This window comes from Salmo trutta, chromosome 4 (assembly GCF_901001165.1).
Source record: "Salmo trutta chromosome 4, fSalTru1.1, whole genome shotgun sequence".
NCBI lineage: Eukaryota > Metazoa > Chordata > Actinopteri > Salmoniformes > Salmonidae > Salmo > Salmo trutta.
This window is the reverse complement of record NC_042960.1, coordinates 47,948,719-47,975,260: the sequence shown is the minus strand read 5'-3', so window position 1 is coordinate 47,975,260 and position 26,542 is coordinate 47,948,719. Positions and strand designations below refer to the sequence as shown.

Below are 26,542 nucleotides of genomic sequence, written 5' to 3'. Positions count from 1 at the left end.
AACACAACCCTTAGCCGTGGTATTTTGGCCATATATCACAAATCCCAGAGGTGACTTATTGCTATTATAAACTAGTTACCAACGTAATTAGAGCAGTAAAAATATTTTTTGGGTCATACCTGTGATATACCACAGCTGTCAGCCAATGAGCATTCAGGGCTCGAACCACCCAGTTTATAACAATATATAATATACAGTACTGGAGTTTTCTAAAGATAACACACATTCTTTTGTTTGTTTGGACCATCATACAAATAACATCCATTGCTTGTCTAATGCAGATTTCCCTATGATATCCTGAATAATACTTAGACCATATTACATTTTCATAGTAAAATCAAGTGAAAAAGGTGGCATTAAATTATATTCAAGAGTGCCTTCAGATATTGATCCAATTTAGGAAAATCAATTCAACAATGTGAATGAACCATACATTGATGGAAACACCAGAGAGAGGGGTGTGCAAGAAGGCCAAAAGCTATACTGTTAACATAACATGTAGAATAACAAGGAATCTGAAATTCGCTGATAAAATAGATCTATACCTAAAGCCTTGCAATGCTACAAGAAAACCATAAACCATCGAGTAAAACACTGTCCAACTAACCAGGTTTCAGTCTCAAACACTTGATCATGACTGTTAGTCATTTCTGGCAGTCAATAACAGCTCCATCATGCTGATTGAAAAACATCAGTAGAGGCTTGAATCTCAACAGGTTAATAATGTGAATCTAGCACCACAAAGAGATGCCACTGTATTGTTAGTGTTATACTAGCCATCTCTTCACTCAATGTCTGTAGGACTTTTAATCAATGACACACAGATGAAGCCCTAAAGTTTTAACCATTCGGAAATCGTTGCATGGACAGCACTTTCACTCAGTGGGAAACATGATCAATGGTTAAAACATGTCTGCTTTTACTTCGAGTGGATTGTCAGTGGTCAGTGAAGTGAACCTCAGTGTGTGTGTGTGTGTGTGTGTGTGTGTGTGTGTGTGTGTGTGTGTGTGTGTGTGTGTGTGTGTGTGTGTGTGTGTGTGTGTGTGTGTGTGTGTGTGTGTGTGTGAGGCTGGAGAGGGTTAATAAATGTTGGAAATCAATATGTTAAAGATGGAACTAGGCAGATAAATCAAATCATTGGCTTTGTGGAATAAAATCCCTACCCTCCTATAAATACCAGTTATACAACTGCTGCTGGTGCTGTCCCTGGTGCTGAATTATACTGTTCTTCATGATGATAAGAAAAACATTAATATGATAGACAATTCTATATAGATAAGAACTTTCTTTCAAAGTGTGTGTGTGTGTGTGTGTGTGTGTGTGTGTGTGTGTGTGTGTGTGTTTACACTTAACCAAAAGGATATGGCCACTCTATGACCTTCTTTGCGTACTTCCGAACAATGTTGTCCTCCCCGAAAATGAAGAGTGATCTATTGACGGTGAAACAGTTCTGTCGGACAGGGATGGGGTTGTACAGGGCCATGGTGCGAGCTCTCTGCGCTTTGGTCTGTTTAAAGGCTGGGGAAACTCCACCACCTGTAGACACAGGCGCTCCATCCCGGGTCCTGTTGCGCTCGGAGCCCCCTTCCCCGGAGCCCAACAAGGCGGGAACGTTGTCTCCGAACCGGGACATTCTGCGAGGAGCAAGAAAAACAGGAGAGAGGAGAGAGGGTTAGCCCCTGGGAAGCAGGGTGGGGTAGAGCAAGTGATTTGATCGAGAAAAAAAAATACTCGTTTTAGTCCATCATAAAGTCCTTAGCCAAGGCAACAAGTGATGATAAATATTCATATCCGCATGTGGAGTAGTTCACAAATAAATATTCCTCCGTTTTGAAGTTCACAGTTTGAATTCAAGCCTTTACTTCTTTGACGGTGGGCTTTCAACTTCTTGTGAATAAATCAAAGTCGACGCATGTCTTCAACGACTGGGTAGGTTACAAAGAAACACATCAATTGTCCAAGAGACCGCATTCAAACCCATTAAGCAAAAATAAAAAATATATAATTCGAGACTCAAAATGTCAAATCGAGGCTAAACATATTCCCTTAAATAAATCTCCATAAGATCCACTGTGGAGGGGCGGTGCATCCAGACACCACCGAAACTGTTCTCAGCACAAAAGCCACCATAAGTCACGTCTCCCGAAGGTTTGTCCGCATGACAGAAAAGAACAAGAGCATTTTGTACGGTTCCATCGATAAACCGACATCCGAGCTTCTAATTACACCACCTGTCCTCACTCTCTCATCTTCTCTTGCACATCTGCCGTAAACATATTCCCACCGCAACAAAAAAAATAAAGCACTGCGCAAACTTTTTTCCTTTTCAAAAATCTTGCTTGCTTTTCGCTACCACACAGACCACACCACTTCTCAAGCCTTCGATGCGCAACAAGCTAAACTGGTAGTCACAAAGGTCTTTTCAGCAGGCTTATCCGCAATGAGGTGGCACCTGTTATGCGAAGCGAGGCTCCACATTACGCACAGAAAACGCGTTTCCATGTTTTGCCCTATGTTTGCCTTTATCTTTAGTCCTTACATTTCAGATAGGCTATGTGCCTCAAATTCAATCCCATGAGATAAAGAAAAAATATATTTCACATAGCCATGGTGATAATTCTAAAGTTTAGTCATCATTTTTGTACTAGCTGCCCTAAAAGTAAGCCTCCAACCTAGTAATGAAAGTATTTGAATGCAAGTAAAAAGACAAAATCCATATTGATAAATAGGTCAATATTATCAAGATAACATATTTAATGAATAATGTGGAATCTGTTCAGCACCAAAATGTAGAGCAAACACATGTTAGAAATTCATTGCAGAGGAGGCATGAGACATTTTAAGAGTAGGTTCTCTTTTTAGCAGTTCTCCACTATGAGACAGTCTGTATGGAGATAAAAGGTAATTGCTGGGTAAAAGTCACTGTTTTAGGGCATGATCTCCTAGTGAGTGGGCGTATTGCTGCTGTGTGCTCTGAACGGGAAATGGATATGTGGAGTGAGCACAAGACAGAGGAAACTGCTAGCCTACTTCACCAAAACACTGGCGGATTCCCCAGTTCCAAAACGACTCAAGAATCTCACATTAAACGTGGATACAACATCTGTAAAACATTTCATAAATGTGGAGTAAACTTGCAGTTTTATTCCAAAACTAACATAGAAAGTCAAATTGGGAGCCAAGAAAAAGATTTCACACTGAGGAGGGAAATGATACTAATACTTGCTAGACTAACCACAGCCCACAGAAAACTGTGTGCTCGGAGTGTGAAATCATTACCCATAGTCATATCATTTCTGAAACTGAGAGATTAAAACGATGATGATGTGGGTATAAAAGATAGGCGCTAATAAGGATCTATTGCCGAGTTAAACTAGCACAGTGAAACCAATAGGCCCTGGTAGTATGAATGATTATGAAGCAGGCAGTGATCCAGTGACCCAGTATCATCTCGAGGTCATTAGATAGACAGCTGCACTGCATGGAAGGCCAAAATAGAACAACGGGGAAATCATGCTTTACTTTGTCCAAGGTGAAGAGACATTACAAAGCTTGATTTTCATTTCTGTAAAGCTCAAGAAACACAAGAAAAATGTATATTATATAGAGACAATAAAGGTTATTCATGTAGACGTGTACAGTGTCCATGAAATGATTAGTGCAAAGGTAAAACAAGAGAGAGAAGGTGTGTTTAATGTTTCAGATTAAAGATACATTAGAAATGATACAAACAATTAAATTGATACAATCTACAATCTATCAGAAATATTAAAGCTGATTTAACCCCCCCCCCCAAAAAAAATACACATTGGCTGTGTGTTATCAGTTCTATGTGATTTGTTTTCAATATTGGTCCTGACATCTCCATTAGTATAAGAGGAAAGGATCACAGACCTACAGAACAAATGAACTGACATGAGACTCTTCAGAGAATAGCTGCTATTTCTGGAAGCACCTGTCGGCATTGAGGTTTTAAAGGAGCTGCTCGGCTCTTGTCTGAAACCTGATTATGAGACTGATGTTTGTCTAGATTAGTCTTGAACTAAACAAGTCTCTGTTGGGGACACCTAAAGATTGTGTTGAATGATGCAGACAGGCTCCGTGAATAGAACAGAATAGACCTGCTGTGTAAATAAGGTATTCTCTGCAGAGAGCCCCTCTAACCACAGAGCCATCCTAACACAAAGGCCCCAGCCTCCCCAAGCTGTCAGAGCTTTCTCTCAAAAGCCAATAATTATTAATTTTTTTAAACGGCAAAGGACATCTCTGTAGAAACAAAAGTGCACCAGGGTGGGGAACGAGTAAACACAAGGTGTGTGTGTGTGTGTGTGTGCCATAAGCGTGCCTATGAGCATGTGTGTTTGTGTATGACATGTCAACACATTTTCATAATGTATTGAATGCATGTGATGAAGAGCATGGGAGCTGCTTCAATAACACAAAATCGATAAAAGGTTCTGACACCGGCTTGGACATAATGTCATAACATGGTGTATTTAAGTAACAAACACACTTTTCCTACTGATCTACAGTGCATTCGGAAAGTATTCAGACCCCTTGACTATTTCCACGTTTTGTAACATTACAGCCTTATTATGAAATGGATGAAAAAAAATGTCCTCATTAATCTACACACAACACACCATAATGACAAAGTGAAAACAGGTTTTTAGAATAAAACAGAAATACCTTATTTACATAAGTACTCAGACCCCTTTGCTATGAGACTCGAAATTGAGCTCAGGTGCATCCTGTTTCCATTGATCATCCTTGATGTTTCTATAACTTGATTGGAGTCCACCTGTGGTAAATTCAATTGATTGGACATGATTTGGAAAGGCACACACCTCTCTATATAAGGTCCCACAGTTGTATTTGTATCTATTAAGGATCCCCATTAGCTGTTGCCAAGGCAGCAGCTACTCTTCCTGGGGTCCAACAACATTAAGACAGTTATATGCAGTTTAAAATATTACATGACATTACATTTCATAACACTTTACCCAATACATTAAGTGTGTTCCCTCAGGCCACTGCTCCACTATCACATATTTACAATAAATCATCCATGTGTACGTGTGTGTAGAGTGCAGGTTTTATCATGTGTATGTGTGCCTGTGTGTGTTTCTTCACAGTCCCTGCTGTTCCATCAGTTCTTTCAAACCGATTCTACTGCTTGTATCAGTTACCTTATGTGGAATAGAGTTCCAAGTTGTCATGGTTCGATGTAGTACTGTGTGCCTCCCATAGTCTGTTCTTGACTTAGGAATTGTGAAGAGACCTTTGGTGGCATGTTTTGTGGGGTGTCTGAGCTGTGTGCTAGTAGTTTAAACAGACAGCTTGGTACATTCAGCATGTCAACACTTCTTACAAAAGACAAGTAAATGATGAAGTCAATCTCTCCTCCACTTTGAGCCATGAGAGATGTACATGCATATTATTTATGTTAACTCTCCTTGTACATTTAAAAGCCAGCCGTGCTGCCCTGTTCTGAGCCAATTATAATTTTCCGAGGTCCCTCTTCGTGGCACCTGTTCAGACCACACGACTGAACAGTCGTCCAGGTGTGACAAAACTAGAGCCTGAAGGACCTGCCTTGTTGATGGTGTTGTTAAGAAGGCAGAGCAGCACTTTATGATGGACATACTTCTCCCCATCTTAGCTACTGTTGAATCAACATGTTTTGATCATAACAGTTAACAATGCAGGGTTACTCCAAGCAGTATAGTCACCTCAACTTGCTCAATTTCCTCATTATGTATTACAAGATATAGTTGAGGTTTATGGTTTAGTGACTGATTTGTCCCAAATACAATGCTTTCAGTTTTTGAAATATTTAGGACTAACGTATTTCTTGCCACCCAATCTGAAACTAACTGCAGCTCTTTGTTTAGTGTTGCAGTGATTTCACTGGCTGTAGTAGCTGACGTGTATCGTGTTAGACATGCAAAGAGAGAGTGTGCCCCAGACGAGCCGGCCAGTGTCAGGATACCGGATGTTAATCCCCCCAGGTGGATCAAAGTTGAGCGCAACTGTCTCTGCTTCCCTTCGTAAGCCCTGTTAATTAAAGCAGCTAGCCAAGGAGTATCAGCCTGAAATCATTCCGTTGCTACTGCATCCTTGTCATCTTAACAGTAGTTGCCATAGCGACAGTACACCCTTGAATGTCTGATTTGTCCTCCTACTTGCCAACACTGTGCTTTGTGCACAAAAGACACCTTCTCCTTTTCCCCCAACCTCCACCACAGAGCCTGTTTCTCCCCAAGAGCCACACAATTATATTGTCAAGCACACGTCACAATGCTTCATCCCCCAAAGGACATTATTATCTACTGTTTCATCAGGTATGGTTTAAACTTTAGAGTGTAGTATGACATGTATTTAGAGTAGTAGCCCATGTAAACATAGCTCAATAAACAAAGGAAAGAAAGATATTTTTCAGTCTTATTTTCACCCATTGTCTCTGCCATTTCAGTCATGAATAGCTAGGAAATAACATTGTGAGTTTCAGGTAAGGTAGTTATCTGTAAGGTTAGAAACATGAATATGTAGTCAAAAGGGTCCACAGCTTGTATCAGCAGGCCTTGGCACCGAACTTCTACGCTAACTGTTCAAGTGCATGCACTGAGACAATAACTTAGACAGTCACATCATTAAAATTTTAAAGGGGAAATCTGCAGTAAACAGCTGAGGGATGGGGCTGGAGAAATGTAATCCCTCTCAAATTCATAAACACAGCTATGGATGCAAGGACTGACCACCGATGAGATCAAAACTATAGTTTTGAGGATTTACAATGACATTGCTTCCAAACATTGGAATAAAACAAGCTTTTCTTTTGGGTTCTGATGGGGTACACCATTTGAACTAAGCTCATGAGCCATTTATGAGTTACAATATCATTATCAATATCAAGAATCAATGGGTGTAACGCCCTGGCCATAGAGAGGGGTTTTTTGTTCTTTATTTTGGTTAGGCCAGGGTGTTACATTGGGTGGGCGTTCTATGTGCATTTTTCTATGTTGGTTTGTTTCATTGATTTTGGCCGTGTGGCTTCCAATCAGGCACAGCTGTAGAGTGTTGTTGCTGATTGGGAGTTACACATAAGTGCCTGTTTTTCCGTTGGGGTTTTGTGGGTAATTGTTTCTGTTGAGTGTTTTGCACCTGACAGGGCTGTTTGGCTGTCAGTTTTCTCGTTTTGTTTTGTGTAGTGTTCGTCTGTTATTAAAAATCATGATGAACACTAACTCCGCTGCGCCTTGGTCTACTCTTTCTCCCGACAGCCGTTACAGAATTACCCACCACAAGAAGACCAAGCAGCGGAGAAGAGGGCAGATGGAAGTCAAGGAGGACTATAGGAAGCAGCGCGCTCTGGAGGAGATGGCATCCTGGTCACTGGAAGTATTGGAGGCAAGAATAGACTGGACTTGGGAACAGCTATTTGACCATTGCAGCAACCTGCCGGGGAAACGCGTGGAGAGCCCGAGAGGCAGCCCCCAACATTTTTTTGGGGGGGGGGCACACGGGGAGTGTGGCAGAGTCAGGTTGGAGACCTGAGCCAACTCCCCGTGTTTACCGGAAGCAGCGTGGTACTGGTCAGGCACCGTGTTATGCTGTGAAGCGCACGGTGTCTCCAGTGCGCGTTCATAGCCCGGTGCGCTATAGGCCAGCCCCCCACACAGTGAGTCTCTCCAGCCTGGTCTATCCTGTGCCTCCTCCCAGGACCAGGCCTCCTGTGGGTCTCCCCAGCCTGGTGAGTCCTGTGCCTGCGCCCAGAGCAAGGTCTCCTGCATGTCTCCCCAGCCTGGTGAATCCTGGGCCAGAGCCGCCAGAGCCGCCCGCCAGTCCGGAGCCGCCAAAGCCGCCCGCTAGTCCGGAGCCGCCAGGGTCGCTCGCCAGCCGGGCGCAGCCAGGGTCGCCCGCCAGTCCTCCGGCTCAGCTAGGGGCGCCACCTAAGTGGGCTAAGCCAAGGGTGGAGCGGGGTCCACGTCCCGCACCAGAGCCGCCGCCGTAGGAGGGCCCACCCAGACCCTCCCCTTCAGTCAGGTTTTGCGGCCGGAGTCCGCACCTTAGTGGGGGGGGGGGGGGGGGGTACTGTAACGCCCTGGCCATAGAGAGGGGTTTTTGTTCTCTATTTTGGTTAGGCCAGGGTGTTACATGGGTGGGCGTTCTATGTTTATTTTTCTATGTTGGTTTGTTTCTTTGGTTGGCCGTGTGTGGCTCCCAATCAGGAACAGCTGTAGTTCGTTGTTGCTGATTGGGAGTCACACATAGGCAGCCTGTTTTTCCTTTGGGGTTTGTGGGTGATTGTTTTCTGTTGAGAGTTTTTCCTGACAGGACTGTTTTGCTGTCCTCTTTGGTTTATTTTTGTAAAGTGTTCTCTTTTTCATATTAAATTTCTAAGATGAACACACATCCTCCGCTGCACCTTGGTTTCATTACTACGACAGCCGTTACACTTACTGTGAAATGCTTACTTACAAGCCCTTATCAAACAATGCAGATTTAAGAAAAATTTGAGTTAAGAAAATATTTACTAAATAAACTAAAGTAAAAAAAAGTAACACAAAATGATAACAATAACGAGGCTATATATACAGGGGGTAACCGTGCTGAGTCAATGTGCGGGGGTACAGGTTAGTCGAGGTAATTGAGATAATATGTACATGTAAGTAGGGGTAAAGGGACTATGCATAGATAATAAACAGGGAGTAGCAGCAGTAAATAGTCCGGGTAGCCATTTGATTAACTGTTCAGTAGTCTTATGGCTTGGGGGTAGAAGCTGTTTAGGAGCGTTTTGGACCTAGACTTGGCGCTCCGGTACCGCTTGCCGTGCGGTAGCAGAGAGAACAGTAAATGACTAGGGTGGCTGGAGTCTTTGACAATTTCTAGGGCCTTCCTTTGACACTGCCTGGTATAGAGGTCCTAGATGGCAGGATGCTTGGCCCCAGTGATGTACTGGGCCGTATGCACGACACTCTGTAGTGCTTTGCAGGTGGATGCTGAGCAGTTGCCATACCAGCCAGTGATGCAATCAGTCAGGATGCAGGTTGCATCAGGTGTTTGGACCATGATAATTTGTTGGTGATGTGGACACCAAGAAACTTGAAAAAGACAACAAAAAACATATACATAATAAAAACGAATGCAAGTCGTTTAAATTATTTGTCAACAAGGCTCTGTTTTTAGAGGACTGCAGGTAGCCTAGTGGTTAGAGCGTTGAGCCAGTAACTGAAAGGTTGCTGGCTCAAATCCCCGAGCTAACAAGGTAAAAATATGTCGTTCTTCCCCTGGATAAGGCAGTTAACCCACTGTTCCCCGGTAGGCTGTCATTGTAAATAAGAATTTGTTTTTAGACTTTATGATTATTTTACAGAATGCATGCATGTTTGAAGATAGAAAAGTATACTTCTATATTAATATTAAGAAGCTTGTTGTGCCATGAGGTGTAATGGATCATGATGAACGGACATGAAAACCTTCAGCCAAAATAACGTTCAGCGATGAGACAACCCATTCCCACATTTCTATCTTTTAATGGTAGAGCTAAATACAGTATCCTGCAATGCTTGCTGTGAAACCCTCAGTTACTTCTGGTGGATTGAGCACTTTGCTCAACAATGCCTGACAAAGGGGTTAAACTGGCAAATGATCAGATACATCAATCAATGAAAATACTCCAGAACAGGGGTCTCCAACAGGACGATCGCAAGCTACCAGTAGCTCACATCCCACCTATGAGTAGCTCACCAAACAATTCTGAAAGTTAGTGTAATTTTCACGTGTTACACTGTAAACTGTCATAAACAAATCTCACAAGAATCAGACACCATAAACTCCCAGCTACTACCTAATCAATGCAACGTTGACATTATGCCACCACTGGTTAGACACTATTGGCTTATAAATCAAAACTTAACACAATAACTGCCAATTAATTTCCAGCAATTTTGCCCCTGTCTGTCAGCGTGGTGTGTGTATTTGTCCATTACTCTGTGTGTAGCCAGTTGATGTGACAACCTTCTTGTGGATTGACAGAAATACTTTACTGAAAACCTCCTCGATTAAATGTTAATTGCAAAGTAGGTTTACATGGCATTAGTATATAATGAGAAAGTATATAGTTTGTATCTATTATTTGTAATTTGCAAACTTTGCTATGAAATTAGCAGTAGTAGCATCTCTAGACCAGCACATTAAAGGCGCTACACGGCTATTGCTACATGGTCAATCCGCCGTCTGCATTGGTCGTGCAGTATTTAATGCAGAAGTCAGGGCATTCATACTTCGTGCACTTTGCCAAGTAGAGCAGCGCTGTTGTGAATTAAGTTGTCAAGGAAGTGAGTTTGTGTTTATACAGGGCCTCCCGCCCTCACCTACCGGCAACCAATCATGTCAATGCAGAGCTATACAGAGCCCTCCACATTGTTGCAAAATTTGAGAGGTGGACGGCGAAGCGGTATAGAGCTCAATTTGGCCTCTGAGTGCTTCCTTGAACACCCCTACATTGTCATTACACAAAATAATAATGCCATTTTATTAAAGTTTACATATCTTGCATTACTCATCTCATATGTACAGTTGAAGTCGGAAGTTTACATACACCTTAGCCAAATACATTTAAACTCAGTTTTTTCACAATTCCTGACATTTAATCCTAGTAAAAAGTCCCTGTCTTAGGTCAGTTAGGATCACCACTTTATTTTAAGAATGTGAAATGTCAGAATAATAGTAGAGAGAATGATTTATTTCAGCTTTTATTTCTTTCATCACATTCCCAGTGGGTCAGAGGTTTAGATACACTCAATTAGTATTTGGTAGCATTGCCCTTAAATTGTTTAACTTGGGTCAAACGTTAGCCTTCCACAAGCTTCCAACAATAAGTTGGGTGAATTTTGGCCCATTCCTCCTGACAAAGCTGGGGTAACTGAGTCAGGTTTGTAGGCCTCCTTGCTCACACACGCTTTCTCAGTTCTGCCCACAAACCTTCTATAGGATTGAGGTCAGGGTATTGTGATGGCCCCTAATACCTTGACTTTGTTGTCCTTAAGCCATTTTTCCACAACTTTGGAAGTATGCTTGGGGTCATTGTCCATTTGGAAGACCAATTTGCGACCAAGCTTTAACTTCCTGACTAATATCTTGAGATGTTGCTTCAATATATCCACATAATTTTCCCTCCTCATGTTGCCATCTATTTTGTGAAGTGCACCAGTTCCTCCTGCAGCAAAGCATCCCCACAACATGATGCTGCCACCCCCGTGCTTCATGGTTGGGATGGTGTTCTTCAGCTTGCAAGCTTCCCCCTTTTTCCTCCAAACATAACGATGGTCATTATGGCCAAACAGTTATATTTTTGTTTCATCAGATCAGAGGACATTTCTCCAAAAAGTACAATATTTGCCCTCATGTGCAGTTGCAAACCGTAGTCTGGCTTTTTATGGCAGTTTGGGAGCAGTGGCTTCTTCCTTGCTGAGCGGTCTTTCAGGTTATGTCGATATAGGACTCATTTTACTGTGGATATAGATACTTTTGTACCTGTTTCCTCCAGCATCTTCACAAGGTCCTTTGCTGTTGTTCTGGGATTGATTTGCACTTTTCGCACCAAAGTGCGTTCATCTCTAGGAGATAGAACGCGTCTCCTTCCTGAGCGGTATGACGGCTGGGTGGTCCCATGGTGTTGATACTTGTGTACTATTGTATGTATTGTTTGAACGTGGTACCTTCAGGCGTTTAGAAATGGCTCCCAAGGATGAACCAGACTTGTGGAGGTCTACCATTTTTTTCTGAGGTCTTGGCTGATTTCTTTTGAATTTTCCCATGATGTCAAGCAAAGAGGCACTGAGTTTGAAGGTAGGCCTTGAAATACATCCACAGGTACACCTCCAATTGACTCAAATGATGTCAATTAGCTTATCAGAAGCTTCTAAAGCCAGGACATCATTTTCTGGAATTTTCCGAGCTGTTTAAAGGCACAGTCAACTTAGTGTATGTAAACTTCTGACCTGCTGGAATTGTGATACAGTAAATTATAAGTGAAATAATTTGTCTGTAAACAATTGTTGGAAAAATTACTTGTGTCATGCACAAAGTAGATGTCCTAACCGTGTCACGGCTTTCTTCGTCGGAGGACGATATAGCGAAATCGTCGTCCGAAAAGGTGGACCAATATGCAGCAGAGTTGGTGTTCATTTTCTTAATTTATTAACAAACGTTGAACACGGAAAAACGAGAAAACAATAAGCACGACAAATGACAGTTTTGCAGGCTAACAAAACATGCAATGCAAAAACAATCTCCCACAAATCCCAAACACAAACACACCCTAATATATGGGACTCTCAATCAAAGGCAAAGAGAAAACACCTGCCTTCAATTGAGAGTCCCAACCACAATAAATCAAACATTGAAACACAGACTACCAAGACTACACATAGAATTACCTAAACATAGATCATAAACCAAAAAACCCGGAAATACTAAATCAAACGCCCTTTTCCCAAAACACCACCCTGAACCACATAAAACAAATACCCTCTGCCACGTCCTGACCAAACTACAATACCAATTAACCCTTATACTGGCCAGGACGTGACAAACCGACTTGCCAAAACTATAGTTTGTTAACAAGAAATTCGTGGAGTGGTTGAAATATGAGTTTTAATGACTCCAACCTAAGTGTATGTAAACTTCCGACTTCAACTGTATATACTGTATTCTATACTATCTATCATATCTTAGCCTATGCCGCTCTGTCATTGATCATTCATATATTTATATTATATATTCCATTCCTTTACTTAGATTTGTGTGTATTAGGTATCTGTTGTGGAATCGTTAGGTATTACTTGTTAGATTTTGCTGCACTGTCAGACCTAGAAGCACAAGCATTTCGCTACACTCGCAATAACATCTGCTAACCATGTGTATGTTACCAATACAATTTGATTTGATTTGAAATGGTACGCAGCATCATCTGTATATGTGTGCAGCAAAGTTCAACATTCACCTTCTGCTACCATTTCTGTTAGCCGTCTACACATACAATTGAATGCATATGTTAGATAAATCCAAAGTACGCACGACACAGAACGCACTGCAACCGCCTTTGTAACGCATTGCTGCAAGACAAACGCTCAATTCAATTAAAAATGAGTGTACTTCTGGTGTTGGTGGGGTCAGATGCGCAATTAAATGGGAATTACATAAAAAAATCCAAATCTGTTCGTTTTCTTCCAGACCCCCCCAAAAAAATGGTCTTCTGATGTGATTTAATCATTGACATAAACTCAGAGCATGGAATTTCGTTGTTTCTCTATGAACAATTGTAGAGTGAAAAACTAAAAATAATTAGAGAAATATATAATTTAGAGAAGCACCTGATTTTATATTGCCTCCTATTCGAGTTGTTTTTTAACCATTATTATACCAGGTATATTAACAGAAAAAACAGTGCACTACTTTCTATTTTACACTAAGGATCTGGGGAAGAGTTGCAGGGGTTGAGTAGAAGAGAAGAATTTGCCTACTTGAAATCTAGAAAAAAATAAGTAGCTCACAGCATGTTTCATTTTTTTAAGTAGCTCTCATGCTAGAAACGGTTGGAGACCCCTGCTCTAGAAGAAGTGATCTAATTCTGCACTAGACAGGATGTGAAACACCATAATACTGTTTAGAAGCTTTAGAGAAAGAAAACGACACCAAAAGAGAAGGTATGTAATTCTGGTTTTCAAAAAAAAAGTTCAACTTGTTTTCAAAATTTTCAAATAGTGCTCCCAGTCCCTGGCAAGGTGTTGGTGTAACAACACAGTGTCATGTCTCAAAACAGGATGATGTGTTTCAATAGTCCATCAAAGTTAAGGTTGTCTCCTTTGCGTTGGTGGCAGCTCAGCTCCCACTCGTTTTGGTGTTACAAAGCACGTCATTTTAACAGTTTAGATTGCATGATGCAACATCTGGCAACCAAGCCATTGATGTTAGCAAGTTCTTTTTTTTAGCACCATTGAGTTGTTAATGATTGGATCATCAGAAGAACTTCATTCATTTTGAGTGTTTTCTACAGAACAATGTTAACAGTCCTTGTGAAAATCATGCCAAATCAAATCAAATTTTATTCGTCACATACACATGGTTAGCAGATGTTAATGCGAGTGTAGCGAAATGCTTGTGCTTCTAGTTCCGACCATACAGTAATATCTAACAAATAATCTAAGCTAACAATTTCACAACAACTACTTTATACACATAAGTGTAAAGGAATGAATAAGAATATGTACAGAAAAAATATATGAATGAGTGATGGCCGAACGGCATAGGCAAGATGCAGTAGATGGTATAGAGTACAGTATATACATATGAGATGAGTAATGTAGGGTATGTAAACATTATATACAGTGCCATTGTTTAAAGTGGCTAGTGATACATTTATTACATCAAGATGGCAAGATGCAGTAGATGGTATAGAGTACAGTATATACATATGAGATGAGTAATGTAGGGTATGTAAACATTAGTGGCATTGTTTAAAGTGGCTAGTGATACATTTATTACATACATTTTTCCATTATTAAAGTTGCTAGAGTTGAGTCAGTATGTTGGCAGCAGCCACTCAATGCTAGTGATGGCTGTTTAATAGTCTGATGGCCTTGAGATTGAAGCTGTTTTTCAGTCTCGGTCCCCGCTTTGATGCACCTGTACTGACCTCGCCTTCTGGATGATAATGGGGTGAACAGGCAGTGGCTCGGGTGGTTGTTGTCCTTGACGATCTTTTTGGCCTTCCTGTGACATCGGTTGCTGTAGGTGTCCTCTATGGCAGGTAGTTTGCCCCCGGTGATGCGTTGTGCAGACCTCACTACCCTCTAGAGAGTCTTACAGTTATGGGCGGAGCAGTTGCCGTACCAGGCGGTGATACAGCCCGACAGGATGCTCTCGATTGTGCATCTGTAAAAGTTTTAGTGTTTTTGGTGACAAGCCAAATTTCTTCAGCCCCCTGAGGTTGAAGAGGCGCTGCTGCGCCTTCTTCACCACGCTGTCTGTGTGGGTGGACCATTTCAGTTTGTCCGTGATGTGTACTCCGAGGAACTTAAAACTTTCCACCCTCTCCACTACTGTCCCGTCAATGTGGATAGGGGGCTGCTCCCTCTGCTGTTTCCTGAAGTCCACGATCATCTCCTTTGTTTTGTTGACATTGAGTGTGAGGTTATTTTCCTGACACCACACTCCAAGGGCCCTCACCTCCTCCCTGTAGGCCGTCTCGTCGTTGTTGGTAATCAAGCCTACCACTGTAGTGTCATCTTCAAACTTGATTGAGTTGGAGGCGTGCATGGCCACGCAGTCGTGGGTGAACAGGGAGTACAGGAGAGGGCTGAGAACGCACCCTTGTGGGGCCCCTGTGTTGAGGATCAGCGGGGTGGAGATGTTGTTACCTACCCTCACCACCTGGGGGCGGCCCGTCAGGAAGTCCAGGACCCAGTTGCACAGGGCAGGGTCGAGACCCAGGGTCTTGAGCTTAATGACGAGTTTGGAGGGTACCATGGTGTTAAATGCTGAGCTGTAATCGATGAACAGCATTCTTACATAGGTATTCCTCTTGTCCAGATGGGTTAGGGCAGTGTGCAGTGTGATTGCGTCGTCTGTGGACCTATTGGGGCGGTAAGCAAATTGGAGTGGGTCTAGGGTGTCAGGTAGGGTGGAGGTGATATGGTCCTTGACTAGTCTCTCAAAGCACTTCATGGTGACGGAAGTGAGTGCTACAGGACGGTAGTCATTTAGCTCAGTTACCTTAGCTTTCTTGGGAACAGGAACAATGGTGGCCCTTTTGAAGCATGTGGGAACAGCAGACTGGGATAAGGATTGATTGAACATGTCTGTAAACACACCAGCCAGCTGGTCTGCGCATGCTCTGAGGACGCGGCCGGGGATGCCGTCTGGGCCTGCAGCCCTGCGAGGGTTAACACGTTTAAATGTTTTACTCACGTTGGCTGTAGTGAAGAAGAGCCCACAGGTTTTGGTAGCAGGCCATGTCAGTGGCACTGTATTGTCCCTAAAGTGAGCAAAGAAGTTGTTTAGTCTGTCTGGGAGCAAGACATCGTGGTCCGCGACGGAGCTGTTTTTTATTTTGTAGTCCATGATTGACTGTAGACCCTGCCACATACCTCTCGTGTCTGAGCCGTTGAATTGCGACTCCACTTTGTCTCTATACTGAGGCTTAGCTTGTTTGATTGCCTTGCGGAGGGAATAGCAACACTGTTTGTATTCGGTCATGTTTCCGGTCACCTTGCCCTGATTAAAAGCAGTGGTTCGTGCTTTCAGTTTTGCACGAATGCTGCCATCAATCCACGGTTTCTGGTTGGGGAATGTTTTAATAGACGATGTGGGTACAACATCACCGATGCACTCGCTAATAAACTCGCTCACCGAATCAGCGTATTCATCAATGTTGTTGTTCGACATTATGCGGAACATACCCCAGTCCCATATCCCAGTTTACCCAAAACCTGGTAAAATAACGGTAAAATAAAATAAATAAATAAAAAATATCCCAGTCCACGTGATCGAAGCAATCTTGAAGCGTGGAATCCGATTGGTCGGACCAGCGTTGAACAGACCTGAGCGCGGGTGCTTCCTGTTTTAGTTTCTGTCTATGGCTGGGAACAACAAAATGGAGTCGTGGTCAGCTTTTCCAAAAAGAGGGCGGGGGAGGGCCTTATATGCGTCGCGGAAGTTAGAATAACAATGATCTAGGGTTTTGCCAGCCCGGGTTGCGCAATCGATGTGCTGATAGAATTTAGGAAGCCTTGTTTTCAGATTAGCCTTGTTAAAATCCCCAGCTCCAATAAATGCAGCCTCAGATATGTGGTTTCCAGTTTACATAGAGTTGAATGAGGTTCTTTCAGGGCCGTCGATGTGTCTGCTTGGGGGGAATATACATGACTGTGATTATGATCGAAGAGAATTCTCTTGGTAGATAATGCGGTCGGCATTTGATTGTGAGGAATTCTAAGTCAGGTGAACAAAAGGACTTGAGTTCCTGTATGTTGTTATGATCACACCACGTCTCGTTAATCATAAGGCATACACCCCCGCCCTTCTTCTTACCAGAGAGATGCTTGTTTCTGTCGGCGCGATGTGTGAAAAAACCAGGTGGCTGTACCGACTCCGATAGCGTGTCTCGAGTGAGCCATGTTTCCGTGAAATAAAGAATGTTACAGTCTCTGATGTCTCTCTGGAAGGCAACTCTTGCTTGGATTTCGTCTACCTTGTTGTCAAGAGACTGGACATTGGCGAGTAGTATGCTCGGGAGCGGTGCGTGATGTGCCCGTCTACGGAGCCTGACAAGAAGACCGCTCCGTCTGCCCCTTCTACGGCACCGTTGTTTTGGGTAGCCAGCTGAGATCCAATCCATTGTCCTGTGTGGTGGGCCAAACAGAGGATCCACTTCGGGAAAGTCGTATTCCTGGTCGTAATGTTGGTGAGTTGACGTTGCTCTTATATCCAATAGTTCCTCCCAACTGTATGTAATAAAACCTAATATTTCCTGGGGTAACAATGTAAGAAATAACACATAAAAAAACAAAATACTGCATAGTTTCCTAGGAACGCGAAGCGAGGCGGCCATCTCTGTCGGCGCCGGATGTTCATCATTGCACTTCATCAGAACTCTGAAGAGTTCGTATGGCATTGCTCCAGGATTTCAACCCCGGCCTTAATTTGAGCGGTTAAGTGTTTTTTTTCCCCACTGTTACCTAGCACCCAACGTGTTCTATTCTCAGCCTTTACTAGAATGGCAGTAACCATGACCCTTCATAGCCTATAAAAATCATATCAATCATAATATTTCTTCAACAATATTGGTGCTGTGTGAAACAACAAACATGTTTTCTGTCACATTTTGTATGGATCCAGATAGAGCTGAATTAAGTAATAATTCAACAAGTGGTAAAATGGTTAGTTGATCAAAACAGACATGTAGTCCCTGCTGGAAAACCCAGCTACCAGCTCAACCATGTCCTTACAAGTTTGTACAAACTGGTCTACCAGCTTATTACCAGTTTGACCAGCAACTGACCAGCTCATACACCAAGCTGGTCTAAGATGGATTTTCCAGCAGGGTTGTAAATATTGACTATTGCCATTACAGAAGAGGAATACCAAAAGTAATTTAATAATTAAAAAAAAACATTGTAGGTACATGCATTGTTAGAATTTAACACACAATTGACTGTACATTTTAAATATATTATCAATCATTTTTCCTAGACAGAAAAATGATATCATCAATAACACTATAAATCACTTTCATTTGAACAAATAAGTTTAATATTTCATAAACACCCCGCTCTCACAGGTATCGCAAGGTCGTTGGGAAAACATAAGCTTGTGCTCGGTAGCTTGTCAGGCATCCTCAACAACTCAAACCATCCTATCTGATAGCATACTACCTGCAAGAAAGGCTTACAGAATAGATACGCAATGTGTGGCCTGGATTCTCAAATTCATATAAACCATTGATGATCTAATGAAGCACAAAATCAAGCACTTATCTATAGAACAGCCCTTGCCTTACTCTGAATCTCCTGTTTTAAGTGAATTACTTATTTACTCATCTCTTTTAAAGTGTGTGCGTGCACAAGATATCAGATTGGCCTTCTCACATGAGATTATAGGCACTTGTGTGGCAATATCAGCATCTGTGCTGTGGCTGTCATGGGATGTGGGTGTGGAATTCTTGTGAGAAGGTGCCCTCTGAGCTTTTACCTCCCTCTGGTGGAGTATTGTAGGTACTGTCTCTGAAATGGTCAACACAAACATCGATTCATACCAGAGATGACAACTTTCAAAAATATGTATTGAACTAAGAGTCCTGTCTTCTTTGACATGATGTAATAACCCAATAATCAAGCCAGTTATACACAGCTGTGAGATTATACACAGATTATATCCACAACGAATCGACCTCTCTATTTCAATGTCACTTGGAGAAGGAATGAATCAAAGGGAAATGTTTGTGGCAAAATAAGGGCGAGTCTTTCTGCTCAAAAGTAGGGAGGTAACCAAAAAATGTTTTATCAACGTAGAAAACTGATTGGATTACAAAATGTCATCAACGTAAGGGAATTTCGTATTTTTTCTATAGAAACGTTTAACTTAAATTCAATGGCATGGTGAATTTTTTTGTTGATTTCACGTTGAATTCACGTTATTTGGAAACTCAACCAAATGTAAATAAAAACTAGACGTTGAACTGATGTCTGTGCCCAGTGGGACGTTCTTACAATCCATCTGTTCATGTATCTCTATCTGACGGAATACTAAAATGAATGAAAGGAATGCTATATTAATATTCATGCTGGCAGCACAACAGATCAATATTGTCCAGAGTGGGTTGTACATTTCCTTCAGTGTACAGTAGTCTGCTAATCAGAAGCTGTTACCCTGAGCCCTCCCTGCCAGGTTTACGAGTGGCAAGGAGCCACGGCACCAGGAACAGGGCGGGAGGGTGTTGGTGCCGTGCTTTGCACCCGCCTGGCACCCTCCCTACATACGCCAGCAAAGGACAACTCCACAGCTGAGACAGGGGATAGGCAGCAGATGGCCTGATAGACAGTGCTGCTACTCACTGTTACTGAGGAGGAGAAGAGTAGGCAAGGAAGGAGGTAGCCTAGCGGTTAGAGCTTTGGGCCAGTAACTGAAAGGTTGCTAGTTCAAGCCGAAAAATACGTTGATGTGCCTTTCAGCAAGCCTCTTAACCCTAATTGCTCCAGGGTCACTGTTGATAATGGGTGTGTTTGAGTGGTAAGGAATGAAACAGACTGTAGACAAAAGTTGGGGAGGTGCATTTACATTTAAGGAGACACTCTTATCCAGAATGACTTAGAGTAGTGAGTGCATGCACTTCTATATTTTTCATACCAGTTCTCCGTGGGAATCAAACCTACAATGTAGAAAATAGTAAAAATAAAGAAAAACCCTTGAATGAGTAGGTGTGTCCAAACTTTTGACTGGTACTGTATATCCACTGTATACATGAATTGAGGCAAAGTTGGTTCCTGTTTAAGTCATGTCTTTGATCACATTTGCATTGGTCAAACAAAAACATCCTAATGATTGGTTGGCAATCGAGCCTCAATGAAGCCGATGGCTGCAGGATGAAGTTGGTAAAGAGCAACTGCAGAAACATGCAGTAGACTACAGTAGACTGCAAGTTGCGCCTTCGACATGTACAGTAGGCGCAAATCAGAACATTTTAAACCCCATAATGCAACACACTTTGAAAGGTGGTGACCAACAAGTGTCACCAACTTGACAAAAATGATCCGCTCGACTGCGCCCAATGGCAGACCCTGACCCTGACCTCACTCTCCAAGGGTGTCTTAGGAAGAGTTGAGAAATGCAAAAAACACATTTCACATTCACACGTGTATAATGGACAAATAAGAAGCACCTACCAAATTATTATTATTGTTAAGACTGGACTGGCAGAGAGAAAAGGAAACTTCTGTGGATGGTACTAACTACTTCTCACCCAGTACTCTGTCTGTCCTGGCCAGGGTTCAGGGTCTCTCCCACTCCACCCACCTCACAAATGTACTAGCACCCATAAATAAACCCACAGATATCTATCCATCTCCATCTCCCAGCGTGATTGAAATCCTTGAGCAGGGGAGAGTGTATGAACACCCGGTAATGAAAGTGATCTGGGTTTGTGCTAGGCTTGTTCTGTCCACGTAAGTACTATCTTCAACAGAGCGGTGGACCGCACTCCAACATAATGATATCAAATTACAATCCCCTCCTTAGCTGAAGCAATCAAAGTCAAGTCATCAGAATGTTTTGGGGTTGATAAAACAGAATAAACTCTGCATATTCTCTAACATAGGAAGGGGATTGTATATGTGTTAGCAGTCCAGGGGAAATAGCAAATACCTCCAATGGATTTTCAAGTAGCTGCCATTCTCTTCTGATGAAATAATGCGATGAATGCGGCTTATTATGAATGCTGTCAGAATCTAGTAAAATGTGCATGCGTGTGTTTGTACAACACATTATCAATTGATTGGGGTAAGTATATTACCTAAAATGCTCCTGCAACAGGAGAACACGCTTCTGTGAGCCTCTTATACCATGCAATTCCTCAAAGATCCACAAGAGGGAGTAGAGATGTAGAGCGATGCCAGTCGGCTGATAAAGACATGCTGGGAATGACACTTATGTGCGTCAGCCATTTGTCAAACAGCTCCCAAGATCAACATTAGTCACCAGACCCAGAACATTTGGGTTTGTTTGTTAGTGATTTGGGGAATCTAAATGATGGATTACCCACATGCAGAGAGAGAAAGAGAGAACAAGAGAGAGAGGGAAAGAGAGGGAGGGAGAGGAAAAGAGAGAAAGAGGGAGAGGGGGAGGGAGAGTGCAAAGACAATACATTTGAGTTTACAAGACCTTCAGTCCCAAATGGGGCATTAGCATCAAGCTTGTTCACCAGGTAGCCTACTGTACAGGAGATCCTGGATATTGAGAACATAAGGAAGACAAGGAAGGCTAGGAAATCATACCATAAAACCCAACCAATACAGATGGCCCCACAGAGCGAACCATTTCATGGAGAGCTCCTGCCCAAATGAAATAATTCTCCCTCAACAAAGGCAAGAGGCATTTCCCTGCATGCCAACAGCAATGAACACAGCTTCACCTTTGATATTTACTGTAAATCTGCTATATAAATATGCAGGGGAGTGATTCCACAGCAAAGGACAGAGCATGTATTCATCCACCCTGCATTTTCATCACAGACACATGACAGACCCTCTAGCGTAGAGTTCTCAAGACTGTTGTGGTCGGGGACCCCTTTTGTGACAGCAAATTCATCAGTGGTGGTTGGATGGTTTAATATCACACGTGTGAGTTCATTAGTGGAGTACAGGTCTCCTAACTACTTGTTGCTGCCTGCTGATATCTGGAGTGCAGTCACTGCATCTCTATCCTCTGAGAAAGGGAGCGTTTAGCAGATCAAGGAGGTATGTAATGGCTAGTGGGGTGGCAGGTAGCCTAGTAGCTAGTGTTGGACTTGTAACCGAAAGGTTGCAAGATCGAATCCCCGAGCTGACAAAGTACTAATCTGTCGTTCTGCCCCTGAACAAAACAGTTAACCCACCGTTCCTAAGCTGTCATTGAAAATAAGAATTTGTTCTTAACTGACTTGCCTAGTTAAATAAAGGTTAAAAAAAATGAAATAGTGGGTTCGATTCCCAGGACCACCTGTATGTAGAAAATATATGCACGCCTAACTGTGTGAGGGTTGGGGACTAATGGAATGACTGGAATAATTCAGAAAAGTGTTTACAGTACGCTATGAACTGATCTGAGAAGATTCTTAATGATAAAATGTGTCTGAGAGCAGTCTTAGCAGTTCAACACATAGATGTTGACAAACTGATGTAAATACAACTGAATCAAATCTCACCATCAAACAGTGTGGTTTGACATGTTATTTCAAGATATTGCCTGCATTGATTGAAGATATCAATAAATTGGTACCCTTTCATAATTAAAACACACACATAGTAAACGAGAGAACCAGGGCCATATTTCACAGATTGGTCTCCGGAGACGCTGTGCTTTGCTGTTGGGGCAGAGGCCTGAGGGGTATGGTGGTAATATTCTGCTCTGTAAGAGGGGTTGGGTGGGTAGAAACACGCAGAGAAAATGATCATGCTATAGAATACTGTAGGCCATAAAGAGTTGTCTTCATTTTCTATACCTCTACACACATCTGTCTGTCACATTTGTTTTCAATTAATCTAATGGCTGAGGTGGTTGCTATTTGATAATTCAATGTATATGTCTGAATGGAATAATTAGTCCTTTTTTTCCAACCTCTCTTTGTTACTACAGCAAAAAAATAACAAATGAATCAGACTCATCTAAAAAATGGGTCTATAATCAGATCCTCTTCACATTGCCATTACGACTGACGTTGACAAGTTATAGAGATAGCGTGTGCTATGCCTTCACTCACTACTATTGTTAAAGGCTTTGTAAATGCCTTGCAGTGGTAGTTAATGACTGTGTCTATCAAAAGCCTTTCTTTGTCTGGGCACCTCAGGTTTCTCCAATTTGATAATGCATCACCTCTGAACAGAGAGAGCGTAATCATGATGTGAAGCACATTCAAGAAATCTACCACTTCCTGTTTTCAAGGCAGAATATGGACTCAACTCAGATACAGCTATTATAAACATCTAAAGCTATACATACTAGTCTTTTATGTCACACACACTATATCACATGTTATTTTATATACTGTTGTTTTCATAAACCCTCCCTCATATTGCAAGGTAATAATCCAATGGCAACCTAGTGCACCAGACAGAAACAGCACTGTTATACACTGACACTTCAAAACCCTAGCTGTGTGAATGTCCTTACCACGTCTCAGGGGATTGAATCACCACTATCTACCCCTCCTCCGGGCATGTTTTGATGAGTAAGGGAATCTGTCCATTCAGAAGAAACCCTGCCACTCCTCCCAGGTTCCTGACACCCCATAAAGAGACTGGGACCTGTCTTCTGACAGCTCTACATACACTACACCACCACTACACACTCTCTCCTAGCTAGTGTCATATTCATTTAACATGGCAGTATGCAACTTGCTCCAACACAACACTACTGCATTACCACCACGGCAGAGATGAATGCCGTTTATGAGAGTAGTCCATCACACTGAAAGTCTTCTTCGCCCTCCTCACCCCAACAACAAGTCTGTTGTTGTTGTAATTGAAGACTTTAAACACAATAAGGGAAAACATTACTGTGCTACATACAGTGGAACTGCGTTCCTGCACTTTCTATGACATAGAAGTGCTGGCTGACAGACACATTCGATAGGGCTGATGAATAGGCCTTCTCAATAAGTCAACATAAATAATGAAGCTGTGACAAACCACTCTGACATTTACACTGTGCTTCTTGTCTGAGGCAGCTTGATATATTTATAGGCTGATGAGAACAATTGAGCTAGAAATTTTTAGCTGTGTATCGGATGCAGCCGTATAAAGGCCACACCTATTGTGTAAAAGGTTTTTTATGACCTTCCATGACCTCTCAGTCTTACATCCTGTTCACAGGTTTATAGAGGACCTCGGTGCCTAACTTTCAGGGTCGGCTGTTGACTGGTGTAATCAAGCATGTACGACCGGCTCAAAATAAAGCGATTAGAGGATAACCTAAACTGAGAGTTGCATTTACAGATACAAAGTGCAGCCATTTCTATAAGCGCGTCGATGGGCAGAGACACACTGAGAAAATGTGACAGAAAACAACCCGGGGGGGTTTCAGTATCCCTGTGTCAGGATCCAGTCAACCCAAATCCTACGCACACAGGAACACCTCCACCTTCCAGCACACTGCACACTGCTCTCATCCCTACCCTAATCCTCTCCATACCACCACCACAGCCAACCAGAACCCTGTGTCAGGATCCAGTCAACCCAAATCCTACGCACACAGGAACACCTCCACCTTCCAGCACACTGCACACTGCTCTCATCCCTACCCTAATCCTCTCCATACCACCACCACAGCCAACCAGAACCCTGTGTTTGAGTTCAACCCCCATGTGCCATTCTCAATCACAATCTCATGGTCACATGGTAGCAGTCTCACAAACTTGTTATCTCTCTATCTCTCAGTAGACTGTTATGAGGAAGGCATTAGAATAGTGGAGTTGCTGTGGTTACTAGAACAGGCCCCTTACCTTTATACCTGTGCCAGGTAACCATAGCTACAGGTTCTGACACAAGTTATTATGTTTTAATGAGTAGAACTGTTTTTTGTTTTTTTAACTGTTTCGAAAACGTGGTGGTTTCTATGGAGATATAGTTATGGACACAGCCATGGTAATTTGCAGTCAGGTATTGAACATAATTGAAAATGGTGTAATGTGTAAACACATGCTGAGATCGTGTACTGATGCTGATCTAATGTTTCATGTACGGCAGCTGAGCCTTCCTGCCTTCCTGCTCCTCTCTGGAATGTTGATTCAACTTCCCTTAAAATGTCTTCTGTGCAACCGCCAACATACGCATGTCTAGCACTGTAACCGGAAGACAATGACATCAGACAGCATGTTTTGTTGTAGTAGAACATTAGATCAATCATCTTTATGACACATATGAGGGACGGTGTTGAGATGATGAAAACGCCAGACTCATCACTCTGTGAGTAACTCCCACACACTGTCGCGCCGTCACCACACCCGACAGGGGCAATTCAAATACACTTTTTGGAGCCAATGAATGTGAATCATCTGATTGAATGAGGAAGTATAAGAAACTGACGCCTCACCAGATTTTATGTGATATTTGCCACCTCTTACTTCTCTAATTTCGTTGCTCTGGTCTTTCTACATGTTGTACATGAAGAGCTGCAAGTTAGCAAATCAATGATGTTCCCTTATACAGCATTTGTTAGGCATAGGCCCAGCAAAGTGAGAAATAACACACATATATCTTTTAAGAAGACTGAATAACCTCTAGGGCAGGGGTGTCAAAGCGCATTTGGTCTTCACCAAGGTCCAATGAGCCACACTTAAAAATGATTATATTTCCATGCCGTCAAATAGTCCTCTATCCATCGCTTTTGGAATTTTCTATGCTCCCTGGCTGTCTAGCTTTCGTTTTGATTACTGTTAACAAGCTGGACAGAGTGAAGAGACTATAAAATATAGGTTCATTATCGTTTCTACACAGTTTCGATTTGGTTTGAGTTATTTCAATGTCGTTTTTTCGATCGTTTTCCCCTGAAAAAAAACAAAAAAACAAAACAATTCCGGATGTTTGACACCCTTGCTCTAGTGTTGTTTGAGCCTATAACAATGTTTACCTGTGTTTTTGTCGAGAAGAAAGGTAACTAGAAAGGTGAATCACTGCCACTCTTGAGCAACAATCACTCATACCTTCTGAGTATAGAAATAACTTGAGAGGTGCAGAGTGAACATAATAATAGAGGCCGTACGCTTGGGTTCCTGTCTGAAAGGACACCTTGTATGTGTTCAGGTAGAAGGCAGAAAGATTGTAGAGCTACTACACTTGAATTCCTATCTTCTCTATTTGGTTTGGGTTTGATGATGAAAGTGCATTTCCTTCCCAGTGAGCAGCCCCTCATTGAGTCCCACCATAAAAGTCATTACAGATACAGCACCTTCGGAAAGTATTCAGACCCCTTTACTTTTTCCACACAGCCTTATTCTAAAATTGATTAATTAAATAAAAAAATGCTCAGCAATCTACACACAATACCCCCCATAATGACAAAGCGAAAACAGATTTTTCAAAATTTTGGCAAATGTATAATTAAAAAATATATATAAATACCTTATTTAAATAAGTATTCAGACCCTTTGCTATGAGACTCGAAATTGAGCTCAGGTGCATCCTGTTTCCATTGATCATCCTTGAGATGTTTCTGCAACTTGATTGGAGTCCACCTGTGGTACATTTAATTGATTGGACATGATTTGGAAAGGCACACACCTGTCTAT

General features: G+C 42.2%; 1 protein-coding gene across 4 annotated transcripts in view; it reads right to left on the bottom strand.

Moving 5' to 3' along the window:
* Nucleotides 1-2,408, bottom strand: part of LOC115192489 (voltage-dependent R-type calcium channel subunit alpha-1E-like) — a 100,453-nt gene extending 98,045 nt beyond the window's left edge. For all 4 annotated transcript variants that reach the window (XM_029751058.1, XM_029751057.1, XM_029751059.1 and 1 more), the window contains exon 1: nucleotides 1,365-2,408. In XM_029751058.1, coding sequence (XP_029606918.1) covers nucleotides 1,365-1,633 — 269 coding nt within the window. In that variant the 5' untranslated portion in view covers nucleotides 1,634-2,408. The remainder of the gene's footprint in view (nucleotides 1-1,364) is intronic.
* Nucleotides 2,409-26,542: the final 24,134 nt, after the last annotated feature.